Genomic DNA, 14474 nt, shown 5'->3' on the forward strand with positions numbered 1-14474 from the left:
GTGCCTATAAACTAATTGGGAAATGAGTATACAATTAATCCTATTTCCAACTTGCTAAAAATCCAATTTCCTATATTAAATCGTATTGTTCAGGGAAATAGGACTGCAACATAAAGAATTCCTTCTAAAGGAAATGGATCTACTGCCAATAGAAAGAATATCTTCTGGTAAAATGGAGTGGAAGCTGAGAGTTGTTGGGGGTGAAGGGAAAATTTCCCCTTTGCCACTGGAAGATTTACTAAAAAATCAACTGACAAAAGGCCGATTAGTCGGAGAAATGACATATAAATTTATTAGCATGAATAGGAGACAATCACAGAGTCACTGCCCCACCACACAATGGAGTATAGATGGTTATATATCTTTTTTCTTAGGGGAAAGGGAGATGGAGAATGTGTGGATGATTTAAGTGGGGGTAGTAAATGATTTTTTGGAGAACTTAATATGCTTGAAGAACATACAATGGCCAGGACAAAGTTTCTCGGGCCCACAGAATAGACTATGGTTGGTGACAAAAGTCTGTCCATGTATACTGACAGACTTTATTCTTTCTTCTTGCAGTATGAGTTCAGTTAACGAAAACCAAGGGAAGGGACTAGGGATAATTGTTTTTTTCTTTGGCAGGTCTGAACTTCAGACAGATAAGAGAATTTTAGAGAACAACTTTTATCCTGTACTTTGAGAGAGACAAACGATTAGGAGACAGGGAGTTGGGGGAGGTCAGAGACCTTGAGGCTTCTTCTTCAGTTCAGCATGTCAAAGTGCAGTATTTTGGGATATTGGTTTCTAGGCCCCAACATTCACCTCTCTGAAACTTCCCTATAAGTTTTACATATCAAAAGCTGAGTTGGTTGCTATGGAGAGACCAATCAAGTTTGTGGTTGAATGGCAAAAGATCTCATCAAACCAGTCTCTTATTTTGGGGAATAGGCCAGTGCAACTAAATACTATGTCTTATTTTGGAAGACGGCATTGCAGATGGGCTCTCAAAGCTAGGCCTCTGTATATTATGTAGGTAAACAGATTTTTAGTAAGAGGCATCTCTATGGAAATAAAAAAAACCAAAGGTCAATGTCTGGAGTAGTCTATAAACTAGTTTTTAGAGTCTCTGAAGCAACTTCAGATTGCAGTAGCAATCTTACAGATTTTATTTGGATTGTAGTTTGAATCAGGTGTTCAAGCGAATCCATATATCAGCAGGCATGAAGGCTGTTTACATATAAGTTGCTGTAGTGATTTTTGTTTTGAAGTTTATATTAAGTTGTTTAGCTCTCGTTTGCAGCGCTTTAAGAAAGCAGTTTTAATATTTAGTTATTTCAAGTGAGAAAAAATTGAAAACATTAGTTTGGAGGCTTGTAGCTAGGAAAGAATTTAGAGTTTAATCTAAATTGCAGGCAAATAAAAACTGAAAAATAATGGCCAGGTGCAGTGGCTCACACCTGTAATCCTAGCACTCTGGGAGGCTGAGGCAGGAGGATCACTTGAGGCCAGGAGTTTGAGACCAGCCTGAACAATACAGCGAGACCCAATCTCTACAAAAAATAGAAAACTTAGCCAGGCATGATAGCACATGCCTTTAGTCTCAGATACTTGGGAGGCTGAGGCAGGAGGATCATCAGTTGAGCCTGGGAGTTTAAGGTTGCAGCAAGCTATGATGATGCCACTGCACTCTAGCCTGAGCAACAGAGTGAGACCCTGTCTCAAAAAAAAAAAAAAAAAAAAAAGGCAAGGCTAGAATCTAGTAACAGGTGTACTATAGGATTTTAAAAAATATAATTTCTTCTAGTCACCCCCTTTTTAAAAAAGACAAATTACAAATAGGACCAATTTATTTGTAAAATAAGTTTTAGTCTTATTATATTTGGTCTGATTATTTGAATAAAGTGTAACAAGAATAGTGATTGGCCATACAGGCTCTTTTTAAGATGGCTTTGCTGGAACTTTTTAAAAGGAATTTTGGATTACACTTTTAAAAACTTCAAGGCTAAGAAATCAAGCCAAGGATTTTCCATCAGATTATGCCTGTAATATCTGCACAAATTGGGTGAATTTTTCTCTTTTCAAGGTCCCCAAAATATCTTGAGGTTGTTGGGCCTGTCAGAAAGTGACATTTTTTACTTAACCACAAGGCCAAGAACCTTGTAAGGGAACCATGTAGACAAGTCTTTTTTAAAAGTCTACTGGCTTTATAAAGTCAACCTCAATCCCTCAAAGCAGTTTGGTCATATATGAAAACATGACATTTTAGTCAAAGCCTTGGTAAAATAATCAATGTTTTCAATGCGTCCTGTTACAAAAGATTCTTATTGAACTTATATAATTATATTGTCATAAAATAAGAATATTTATGAACAGTTTCTAAATTCTGAAGAAATAAGGTAGAGAGAAAGGTATTTTAATTTTGTTCACAGAAGTATATTTTACCCAATTCCTGTAAGTTATAAATAGCTTAAAAATTCTTCTTAATTCTCAAAAAAACCCATAAAAAGAATCAGCAATGTTTTAAATAAAAACTCATAAAAAATCATTTTTGTCTGCCATCAGTTCAGTCCCATGTGATTAATTCTTGTTTTGTTTGATGTTGGGTTAGCAATCTTTATGAATGCATCAGCTTTTTAATTAGAGTCCTGGAAGTTTTTACCTAGTCCAATGGTATGATTTCCAAAGTTATCAGAAACCTGTATTTAAGAGTATTTTGTCAGGGTCTTTTTCATGAATTTTCTTGAAGAAGCAAATTTTGGATTATAGCCGACTGTAAACCAGTTTTTGAGAAGAATCAAAGTAAAGCTATAATTGTCTGTGGATGGCAAAAGACTTAGAATAGCCATGGTTAAAAATGTCAGTTGACATGGAAATATGATTAGTTTTGTTGCATATAATAATTTAACATAATAATCATAATTATAATTAAATATAACATGTGCCAAGACATATCAGAATTTTAGGAATCTCATACAATTTTGGAATACATAGTAATAACATTTATATAAATGTAATTCAAAGAAAGTCAAATATCATTTCTTATTTGGGAATGTTTCTTATATGACTTTTATATATCAAATAAGTTTAATACATCTTTCTTGAACTTCCAGGGGCCCTTTTTGGAATATCCAAAAGTTTTACATCAAAACCACTGAATTTTAGAATTTGAAATTTGATTTTGGGAAGTATGTCAAGTATCAAAGGTTTTAAAACACTTGATCAAAATAGGATCACAGGTCACTATAAAATAATAGTCATTTATTTAGCCAGTGATAATTTAAAGATTTCAAAAAGCAAAAACCTTTACTCTTTGATATAGAGGAGACTCAGTTTTTTCAACTGTCCAAAGGCCACCTTCTTCATTTTTCTACCACATTCCCCAACTCAGCAAGGCTAATCATATATAGATCTAGGTCACCCATAACAGTGTTCCTTGTTTGGCATGATATCTGAGCACTAATTGCAAACTGAAGTAAATACAAACATATTTTTTATGTTCAGTGCTTTAAATACATAATGTAGAGACAGGAATGGCTTTTTCAGTTTCCTTCTAAACCTGACTTGAAGACATACCACTTATTTCCACATATTCATTGTATGATAAGGATTCCTAACCAGCTTATGGTAATTTTGCTTTTCTAAAGGATTTTTAAGCTTCATAAAGATGAAACTATCTCTTACCTTTGTATCTATTTCAACCATGTCTCTCCTGTCTAAATAATAAATATATAGATGATAAGTGTTTATTGAACACTGGTTTGGAATTAGAGCAAAAATAGCTCTATTTTCAAATATTTACTGAAATCAGAGTTCTCTAATTGCTCAAACTGGTCCTGTTCCAACCATCTTTACAGTAAAATCTGCTCATACCAATGTTGAAGCCTCATCTTCATCCCCTAGGGGGAATGGGCACCATTAATACATTGATATCACTGTGGCTTTGTTTTATTTCAATCTCCATAGGGTTCTTTTTGCCAAGGGCAGCAGTCACTCCTACTGTCAATTCTAGCACTTCCCAGCCCTCTAACTTGGATCCTCCCCTCCTCCACACCCCTGTGCCTCCCCTCCTTTATTAAGCTCCTTAATCCCAGGATTAAGAACAAAAAAGAAAAAAGAGGAGGGGGAAAGAGGAAGAAAGGAGAAAAAAGAAAAAATATGAGGAGATGAAAAAAGGGAGGAAAATAAAGAAAATGTCGAGTAGAGATAGCAAAGAGTAGTAAGGATGACTAGATTTTAAAAATTATTGCAATTTGTTACTAGACTTAGAGTACTGTGACCAGAAAAGAATTATGTAAATATATCATTATCTTTTTAAAACTAATTTTATCCCTCTTTCTGTAGCCATACAGAAAATTTATAAGAATAGCATTCTTCACTATTGACAAAGCATTTTTAAGCAAGCGGCTCCTTTCTAGGTTGTAACAATTTGCATTTAACTTGGGTCCTCACATTGTTAATACCACCGATTTTCACATATGACAATGAAATTTTTAAGAAATAAACTTCAAGTGTCACTAAAGTACAAAGTTATTACATGGTCACATGCTTAGCAGGTAGACTACATTAAATATTCACCGATGAGAATGCTCCATAAAGCTGAGACACTGAATGTATTCTAGATTCAGAGAGAAGTATTAAATACATAGTTATTAAGGAAGCATTTTTCTAAAGATAGGTTGTTTCAAGGCAAATAAGCATTCCTGTAGCATTAAAAAAAAAGGCAAGAGGTGGAAGGCAATAAATGAGAAGTACATTATTACATCTTACTTGTCTGAGGTCAATGAATGCTAGCTGCAGGGTATCTCCCTGGAATCCTGGCACAGGCTCAGAGCTGGCAAACACTATTAAAAAAAAAAAAGAAGAATAAAAACAAGATTGCCAAATATATAGGAGTTTTACTGCTGAATTAATTTCTACTTATTACAAAATATTATAATATTTACATATAACCATTTCAAATGAAGATTATTTATAATCTTCAATTTCCACTACTGAGAATGTTCTCCACACCCTTACCACAAAAACTTTAATAATTTAAAATTTCTAATCTGCCATTTAATCAATGTAATCCTTAATCATAATAAATTTAGAAGAGTTATCCTACATAAAGTTTAAGAGTAGTAATATACTTCAATCAAGTAAAGTTTTCTGACTCTTTTTAGCCTTAGGTGAACAATTATAGAAGCATTTTGAAACTATACCAATTTCATGGCTGTCAACATATTTCAAAACATCTGTTTTGTTACAGAATACGCTCTATAAAAATCCCACCTCTAGCTAATAGCAGACACCAAGGTAAAAAGTCAGTTTTACATGTAGACAACAGGTAAAATGTTTTAAATAGCAAAATCAGGATGATGCAGGAATGTGTGTTCATGCCTTTTCATAATTTTTTTCCATAAAAGAATCATGTCTCAACTAAAAGACACTTTAAGACAAGATTCTTTAAAACTTTCAGAAGAGTTTTCATTAAATTTTTGTGCTTTAAAGATTTTAATACTACTAGCATAGCCTGTTTGGTTAAATTTAGGGCAACTGCAATATTAGTTATTTTGAAGAGAAAATACTTGGCTCATAAAAAAGGACCCTATCATTTTACATGAAAGCTTCTCTGATAAGAATACCTATAACCATTCTCCCACCCCATTAATATTTTAATTTTCTTAGAGAATGTTACAGATTTTTCATTTGTGAATTTATCCCAGCTGGTATTTTAGAAGCTATTTAAATTTTTGGCCAATACAGTTCTTAGAATAACAAAAATAATTCTTAAGTTTAGCGTATTCTGTGTGAAATACAGTTTAGAAACACTCAAAATCAATAATTTAAAAAAATATATAAAAACCTAGCATAACTTATCTGGTATCTTTGGGGAATGAGGAATTCAAACTAAGTTTTTATTGTTGCTGATATTAATTATTGCTTTAAGCATCAAAACATTTTAATCTTAAGCATTTTTATGGAATTCTAAAATATATACTTCCCTTGTTTTTTATTTTTGAGTATATTAATCATCATTTACATTTTTAATAATTCTCTAAGTCACCATTAAGAATACTTTTTGTTCTTGCTGCACATTCTCACTTTTAAGTGGGAGCTAAACTATGGCTACACAGGGACACATGGAGTGATATAATGGACACTGGAGACTCAAAAGGGGGACAGTGGGAAGAGGTGAGGGATGAAAATTACCTGTGGAGTACAATGTACACTATTCGGGTGATGGGTACATATTACAAAACTAGACTTCATCACTATACAATATATACATATAATGAAAGTCAACTTGTACCCCCTAAATCTACTAAAATAAAAAAAAAAGAATACTTTTTGTTCTACACAATATAGTAAAATGCTGGGGGACTGTTATGATATTAGGAGCTGTTTTCTGTTATGTTAAAAAGCTCAGAATACTGTGCTATTTGAGTTCTTGTGTCTTGCTTTTCTAATTTTTCTGCCTTCCCTCTAGTAGTTTTTTTTTTTAAACCAAATCAGCCCTCTAGTAGTTTTAACATAAATTCTTATTCCCTGTTCTCTCTCTCTTCTCTCTTATTAATCAGCTAATTAATTGCTAGAATTGTGTTGAAAGTAAAAGCAAATATAGCCTATGCAAGGGCCCCTCCCACTACTAGTAAGGTTATGAGTTTTATATATCTTTGAGTGTATGTACCTTTGAGCATGAGTAACCTTCTGGTTACTCAGAGATGCACCATTATTCCCCCTTACTTCTTGGTTCTCTGCTAGGTACTAAGTAGTTATAGTCACTAGACAGTTGACTAAACTCATCATTCTCAGGCCCCCTCTTTCCAGAAAACCAAGATTTAGTGAACAAATCTAGTCACACTTTTAACTATTTACAATTTACTCATATCACTATCTTTTCATTCAATGAAAAGTGGTACATTTTCATACAGTGGCATCTCCATCACCGTCTGCCATGTCCTAGATAACTGAGTTATCTTTCTCTAGTACCATCAGATCTTAATACAACAATGATGAGCAAACCTGTAATAGCCTGTTAAAAGTAACACTAATTTTAAAAATACTTTTCTTAAGACAACCCAACATTTTGTTGGCTTTTTTGACCACAGTCTCAGGCTACCATCTCTAAGTAACAATTTACCATGAATTCCTAGTGTTTTCCAACCAAGGCTATATTTGTCAGCTTATCTTCTATCATCACTGTGTACATATACACATAAACTTGTAAATAAAGATTTCCTATAATGGAGGGAGATTCACTTTATCAGGCATAAAAATCAGCTCAATTTCAATTATACTTACAGTTATTATCTACTTAATCTCTCAGAATTTTTATTTATTAAAAATAACCTGTCATTTTTCTTCTCACTTGGTTCTTATTTAAGATACCACAGTTTAAGCCCCATAGGCTTGGCAGTAAACCAAAGAGCTCAGTGTCAAAACTATAATAGTACCATAAATTTATATATTAAATAGCACTTTATAATTTACAAAGCATTATCTCACACACCATCTGCTCTGAGCATTACAATAATTTATTTTAATAAACAGGACATACAGGTGATGGATCATAAAATCTTGCAACTAGAAAGATACATTCTCTTTGGAATACCACCAACAGTCCCCTGAAGACTCAGTTTAAAAGTTACGGAGTCCTTCATCTTACAGGGTAGAAAAATTAAAAGTGAAGTGACTCACCCAGGATCACATAGCTAATTCACGTCTCTTGCTATTCAATCCAGAATATGATTAAGTATTCAACCTCTTATCTTTTATACCACCTTTCACAAGAACCTAACCAATATAGCAGTGAAACTCACTAGATTGTAACTCTCAGGGCCGTTTCTCAAATATTTTTTAGGGGATAGGAGGCAATTTAGCAATCTGATAATTATCTGGCACAGAGGACATTTGTAATTATAAGCTATTCAATTTGATTAACAGCTTCCTATTTTCCCCCTTTATTTCTTTAAAACTCCAATGCAGTCAATCCTGTTGTTTCTACTTCCCAAAACATCTTGAGTCTGCATCTGTCCCTACCTTAGTTTAAACTATTGTCATTTCTTGCTTGGATTACTAAAACACATTCCTATCTGGTCTTCCTGCTTCTTGTGTGCAATCTTCCATCCACTTCTCCCAGTATGATTTATGTAAGATGTAAATGTGATTTGTGCTACTTCACAGTTTAACATCCTTCAATGGTTTCTCATCATCTTACAATGAAACAAGACTAAGGTCCTCTGTTATCTGGCCTTTGCCTACCTCTCTAGTCTCATCTTTTACCACTTCCCTAGGGACACCTTAAACTCTTTCCACACCAAACTACTTATACTTCCTTGCATATACCAGTCTCTTTCCATGGCGCCTTTGATCCTTCTGCCTGGAACATCCTTCCTCTTCTTCTTTTCCATCTGGATAACTCTTACTTACCCTTCAATTCAATCATTATCTACCCTGGGAAGACTTTATCCCTGCAGACTGGATTAGGTACCTCCTCTGTGCTCTCATTTCAACTTCCTGCGCATAGCCTGAGTAAAGCACTCATTTTACTGCCTTATAATTGCTTACCTGTCTGGGACTTCCCACCAGACCATGAACTCCCTAAGGGTAAAAACTGTACTTTCATTTCTATATCCTTATTACCTAGCACAATGCCTGAACAGACATGTAATTGAGTATTAAAGTTTCTTAAGTGAATGAAGAAAAAAATGAACAAATGGTAAATAAATTCTAAGAGAATGCCATCCAGTACTGGTAACTGATATATTATCTAGCTTGTTGATTAGATCTAGAATGATGCTGTCCAATAGAACTTTCTGCAATAATGAAAATGTTTTGTATCTATGCTAAACAGAATTTTTAGTTTTATTATTTTAATTTAAATTTAATAGCCATATGTGGCTACTGAACAGATCATTCTGTGTACTCTTAGCGTATTTATATCAAAATAATTAAGGGTGGGTGAGAATATTTCTAATGCTTTCTTCAACGTTTTGACATTGTACGTTTTTCCACTAAACAAGAACCTCCTGGGAAGTAGAGATTTCTTTTACCTTTATATACCCCAATGCCTACTGAATAGGAAATATTCAATAAACATATGTTAAATAAATAAATAGAAATACAGATAATTCATTTCTACTAATATTGTCTAGTGGTACCAATAATTCTTGAGGTAGATTTCAACCTTTGAAATTTTTAAAGAATTGGTGACTAATTTTTGGAATCTCTTGATGTAAACTGTCTTCAAAGTACTTTTTGGCTCATCCAGATTCTTATTTTGTATATGATTTGTCATATTTTTAGGGTTTCTTTATTCTCTTCCCTTTGGATATCTTTTAATTTTTAAAAAAGGGCCTACTTCCCTATTATACTATCTTTGTCTCTGGCATTTAGCCGTGCCTTTATGGGTATTTTTTAAAAAACACACATTGTTCCTACTCTTCCAATAAGATATTTTAAAGTAATTTCCAGGCTTTATAAATTTTTTTTTTAAAGAAAGCTATTCTAAATCTTTGTGTTTTTTCTTAATGCCTCCAATTCGACTATTTCCTTTCCAAAAATAAAATGACTTCATGAGTCATTTCTTCTTATTTTCTACTATAATATAGAACTTAATAAAGGATTCCAAGTTTTAAAATACTCTCAAAAAAAGATTAAAGAAGGAGGTGTCTAATCTTATTGGGAAGGTCTATTACAACAACAGGGTAAGACTCTGCTATATCAGCCTAACTGGGAAGAAGACCAGTCTGAATCAATTTAGATGATACTGAGAACAAAAAATAATGCCAGCTGTCTAAGTTGTGATCACAAAAAAGTATCTTTGAAATTGGCAATCTATGAAGTTTTAAGAGAATAAGGAATATCCACAGGCCAAAACATGAGTTATTTGTATATATATAAAAAAATTTTTTTAAAGTAGGAAAACAGGTCCTTCCTGCCCTCAGGATCTATACAAGATGCACAGGGTTTGGTACAAGCAGGAAGGAAGATTGCCAAGAAGTCAGTCCATAAGTATTTATCTTGACATGGGAAAATATAAAATCTACCCTGAAATTAAACTCAGAGGAAATGAAGTCCTTGAAAAATCTTGTCCTACGTTGACTGTTATTTTTACTAAAAGGTAAAGAAGAATGTGGATTGCTTATAATGTCAATATAGAAAACATCTACATAGGATAGGTAGAATTGCCACAGGGGAAGCTGAAGGAGAAGAAAGAGTATCCATGGAGTCATAAGAGTGAATAAACTGAAAGTTTGACAATATATTGAAAGGGAGGGTGAGGAGACTAGGCTAAAGTCTCAAGATCTTGCTTGCAGATGACAAGGCAGGTACATATAAAAAGGAATAATTTTGTAACTAAATAAATGACTATGAATACCAATATTCTGGATATTGAAGATATTTCTTATAATTCCATTTCTATCTAGATCTGAAGATTTAAAGTAGCTAGTTAGAAGTCAAATTTTGGCTAGGCAAAGAATGTATCCTATATGGACCAGATGTGTCATTAGAAGGGATGACTAAGAGCACCATCTAGTGGTTTTTCTGGTGATAAAGAAGAACTTATGCCCAGGAATTAGGAGTGTTGGAGTTAGGAACCTTGGCTTTTAAGACTTATTTTCTGCTGTATGTGCTTAGCAGCAGTGGGATGCAAGCCTCTAGGACCAGCTGCCCCTCTATATTTATCACCCCATTTTTATATAAAGTAGTATCTAGGCCTCTCCTCTTTTTGGAATTTAACATGGGCAAAGTATCCTCAATCAGATAGCTTAGATGCCATTAAACCAGGAACAAATTCAGATATCAGAACAGTATAACAGCTTTCAGGTTACTTAAAAAAATATATAATGAAATATTCTTCTCATGCCATCCACATGATTTTCCTTTAATCCTTTTATTTTGGGGTATAGGCCTTTTTCATTCAAGGCTGGAATTAGAAGCTCCAAGGTCATGGCCACAAAAAAATCTGTAAGTAGGCTTCATCTTTATTTATTTATTTTTGAGGTGGATTAAGCCTCTATCCAAAATGAAGAAAGACCGAGGCCTTCACACCTAGAGACTTACCTATTCCTCAATAACTCAACAATGAAACAGGTGCCAGCACTCTTTAATCTGGAGCTTTTCTAATGCCTTTTCTAATACCTATGGATTTAAGATGTTAAACTCTTAGAAGCTGATAACTTAATTTAGGTATTTGTGTAGAATGCATGAAAAAGTACATTCTAGACCAATTCTGGATACTTCAAATATGGAATAGCATCCTTCTATTGCCTGGTGCTTTGGAAATATTCTGTATTTTGTTAGTAATATGAAAGATTTCTGACACCTTTGAAAGACTTTAAGAGGACATAGTGATCTTTTCTTCTATACAGTTACATCTGTAAGGTATCTGTACTGGGGCCCAATATATAATAAGTATTTAATAAATATAAAAGAAAGTACATATACAGATTTAGAACATCATTCTCATACCAAGGTTGGCAAATGCTCCTTCAATTAAGAAGAAATTTATCTTGAAGTTACACCAAATCTGTAACAGGATCAAAGGTTCAATGCAGCTTTCAGAGGGAGCTGTATTTGCAATTCCCAAGTATGCATTCCTGTATATCCTCCTGACTCTCTCTAAACATGCAGTCACACTAGTTAACCAAAAGTATCCTCTACATTCATGTGTAGATCCTACCTAGTATTCTCAATCTATATAACTCTGTATCTAAAGTAAGTCTGCCTCTTATATTTCCTCAAAGTACCATATATTTCATAGAATTTGATAATTTATAATCATATTTAATAGTAAAGCTATATAATGACTGCTTCCCCACTGGGCTTAAAGCCCAAGAGGGTAAGGACCTTTTCTGCTTTGTTTACCGCTGCATTCCCTAAATGCTACATACATAATAAATATGAAGGCACTAATTATGACTTCAAACCCCTACATTTTTCATCATCTTAACATTTTACTACTGTCTCTGAATCTTAAACTAGATTGTATCTTGAAAATTATCAAGTCCAAATTTCATATCTTATGGAAAAAATTGAGGCCTCTTGATGGTGGAATGGTATGTTCAAGTCAACTTGCCAAGTTAGAGGCACAGCCAGGACTGGAATCAAGGCCTCAATTTCTTGACTTGTGCTCAGACCAGCTTAAGACTGATCAGAAGGCACTTAAAAAAGGAAAAGTTCTATATAAGGTCATATGATTCTACATTCCTGAACTTAGACATTTTATCAAGTTTGACCCAGTATATGTTTAAAAAGTAGAAAAACAGAAAAAGATTCAAAGAAAAATGACCAAAAAGGGGAGTGAAAATAATCCCACAGGAAAACATTAAAGAAATCATGACTGCTTAGCTCAGAACAGAAAAAGTTAAAGGGTCATTTAAACATAGCCATCAAATATGTGAAGAATTTTTACGAAGGGAATAATGATCAGTTATGTTTATATCAAGGAGTTAGATGGTCTTGAGCTGAAGTACAGAAGTATCAGTTGGCCTTAACTTTTTGACAAACAAAGGTAGAATTCTAGAAGAGACAAATGTAGATTATAGAGACTTCCTGATTTGTTAATTTGCTCATTTACTCAACAAATAAACATTTATAAACCTTTTACTAGGAGCATAACACTGTAGGGAACCCACAATTTCAAATCTTCTATGTTGAATTTAATTGAACTATCTAGCCTGGATGGCTAAATCTCTTCTCTTCTCTCTACCCGCTTCCCCCTCCTCCATCTTCACACCTCACCCCCCAACTACAGGATGCATTTTCTAGGTGTCTACCATTGTGTGATTCTCTGATTCTGACCATCTTAATCATATCAAATTGTAACTTTACTCATTCACTCTTCTCTGTACTTTCTCCTCCCAAATGTCTGCAACCTATGCTCTTCTCTTCATTCCCGTTGTCCAAGGATAAGCTCTTTTTATCTTTCACATGAAAAAGTTCAATAGTCTTTTAATAGGTCTTCCTGCTTTCAATCTCTCCTTCATTCCATTACAAATTTCCATGACACTACAGTTAATTTTCTAAAACATAAATCTCATCATGTCATGGTCGTCCTGATTAAAAAGCTTCAATGAATCTCCACTGCTTATAAAATAAATCCCAAGCATTCAGAAGTCTAACTTTTCCCAGCCATATCTTCTAATATTGTAATCATGCACCTTGTAGTCTAGCCACGTAAGACTGTCTGAAGATTCCCTAAGCATTCTCTCATCACAGTGCTTTTGGCTATGTCATTCCCTCTGCCCAGAACGCCCTTCTGTGTTTTCAATGAAATCTTACTCATCTTTTAAGACTTAGCCAAATTTCATTTCTATTGTAGTCAATTTTCTCAATCTCATGGAATGTAGAATTAATTGCTCCCCCTTTACATATAATATATGTTCTATGAGGAATTATGTTCTATTATAGTTATTTACTTGTCTCCTTCCCACCCAGACTATGAAATCTCTAAAGCCTGATTCATCTTTGATTTCCCATTATATAATAAATGAGTCTTCCTATAAATCGGTTGGCTTAACATAGAAAAAAAATCTGCTTCATAATTACAGTCTGAAATTTTAGCTCAAGCTAGTTTACCCCACAGGTTTATGCATGTCACTGGTCACAAGTAATACTAGGGAAAAGAACAGCAACACATTGCTTGAAAAAATAAGTAAGCATGTAGATGAATCACTGCTAATTCTTTTTTCTTTCATTCATTCATTCATTCAGACAGGGTCTTGCTCTATTGCCCAGGCTACAGTGCAGTGGCACAATAATAGCTTGCTGTATGTAGCCTTAAACTCCTGGGCTTAAGGGAGCCTTTGCCTCAGCCTCCCAAGTAGCTAGAACGACAGGCACAAACCACCACACTAAGCTAATTTTTAAATTTTTTGTAGAAAGAGGGTTTCACTGTTGGCCGGCTGGTCTCAAACTCCTGGCCTCAAGTGATCCTCCTGCCTCAGCCTCCCAAAGTGCTAGGATTACAGGCATGAGCCACCATACCCAACCTTAATTCTTTTTCATCATCAGAAAAATAAAACAAATAAAAACTAAAAGCACATGGCTGAATAATGGTATATAACAATTTGTCACCAGCTGAATTATTTCCAACTTTCCACCTCCCCTGCCACATCTAGATGTGTTACTTCTTTCTTCTTGAGGATTGACATTTTGAAGCCTAGGACATATATGCCTAATGTTTTTCACAAAGTAACAAGGATGGAAGTATAAACATTTTGCTTTCAGAGTATGCCAAATTAAAGGAAAATATAATGCAGAATAAAGGCCATTCTTGGTACTTGTATTTCAATCTTATTAGACATTCACCTCCTATTGTTTAAATTCTATGACTTAAGTGCTTTCCTGAGTTGCCCAGAATGTTTGGCGGTTCATAGTTTCCAGTCTGAGTACCTGACTTCCTTGGACTTTGGATCGCTTGCCAACATACCACAACTAGTAGTATTTTATGTTAATCTGAAGAACCAATCACAGACTATCAAGTAATGGCTTCCGAGAGACTG

General features: G+C 34.1%; 1 protein-coding gene across 2 annotated transcripts in view; it reads right to left on the bottom strand.

Moving 5' to 3' along the window:
- EXOC6 (exocyst complex component 6) overlaps positions 1 to 14474 on the bottom strand; it is a 151111-nt gene that overhangs the window by 30589 nt on the left and 106048 nt on the right. For both annotated transcript variants that reach the window (XM_045567802.1, XM_045567803.1), the window contains exon 20: positions 4750 to 4823. In XM_045567802.1, coding sequence (XP_045423758.1) covers positions 4750 to 4823 — 74 coding nt within the window. The remainder of the gene's footprint in view (positions 1 to 4749; positions 4824 to 14474) is intronic.

The sequence above is a fragment of the Lemur catta genome, chromosome 14, assembly GCF_020740605.2.
Source record: "Lemur catta isolate mLemCat1 chromosome 14, mLemCat1.pri, whole genome shotgun sequence".
Classification (NCBI taxonomy): domain Eukaryota; kingdom Metazoa; phylum Chordata; class Mammalia; order Primates; family Lemuridae; genus Lemur; species Lemur catta.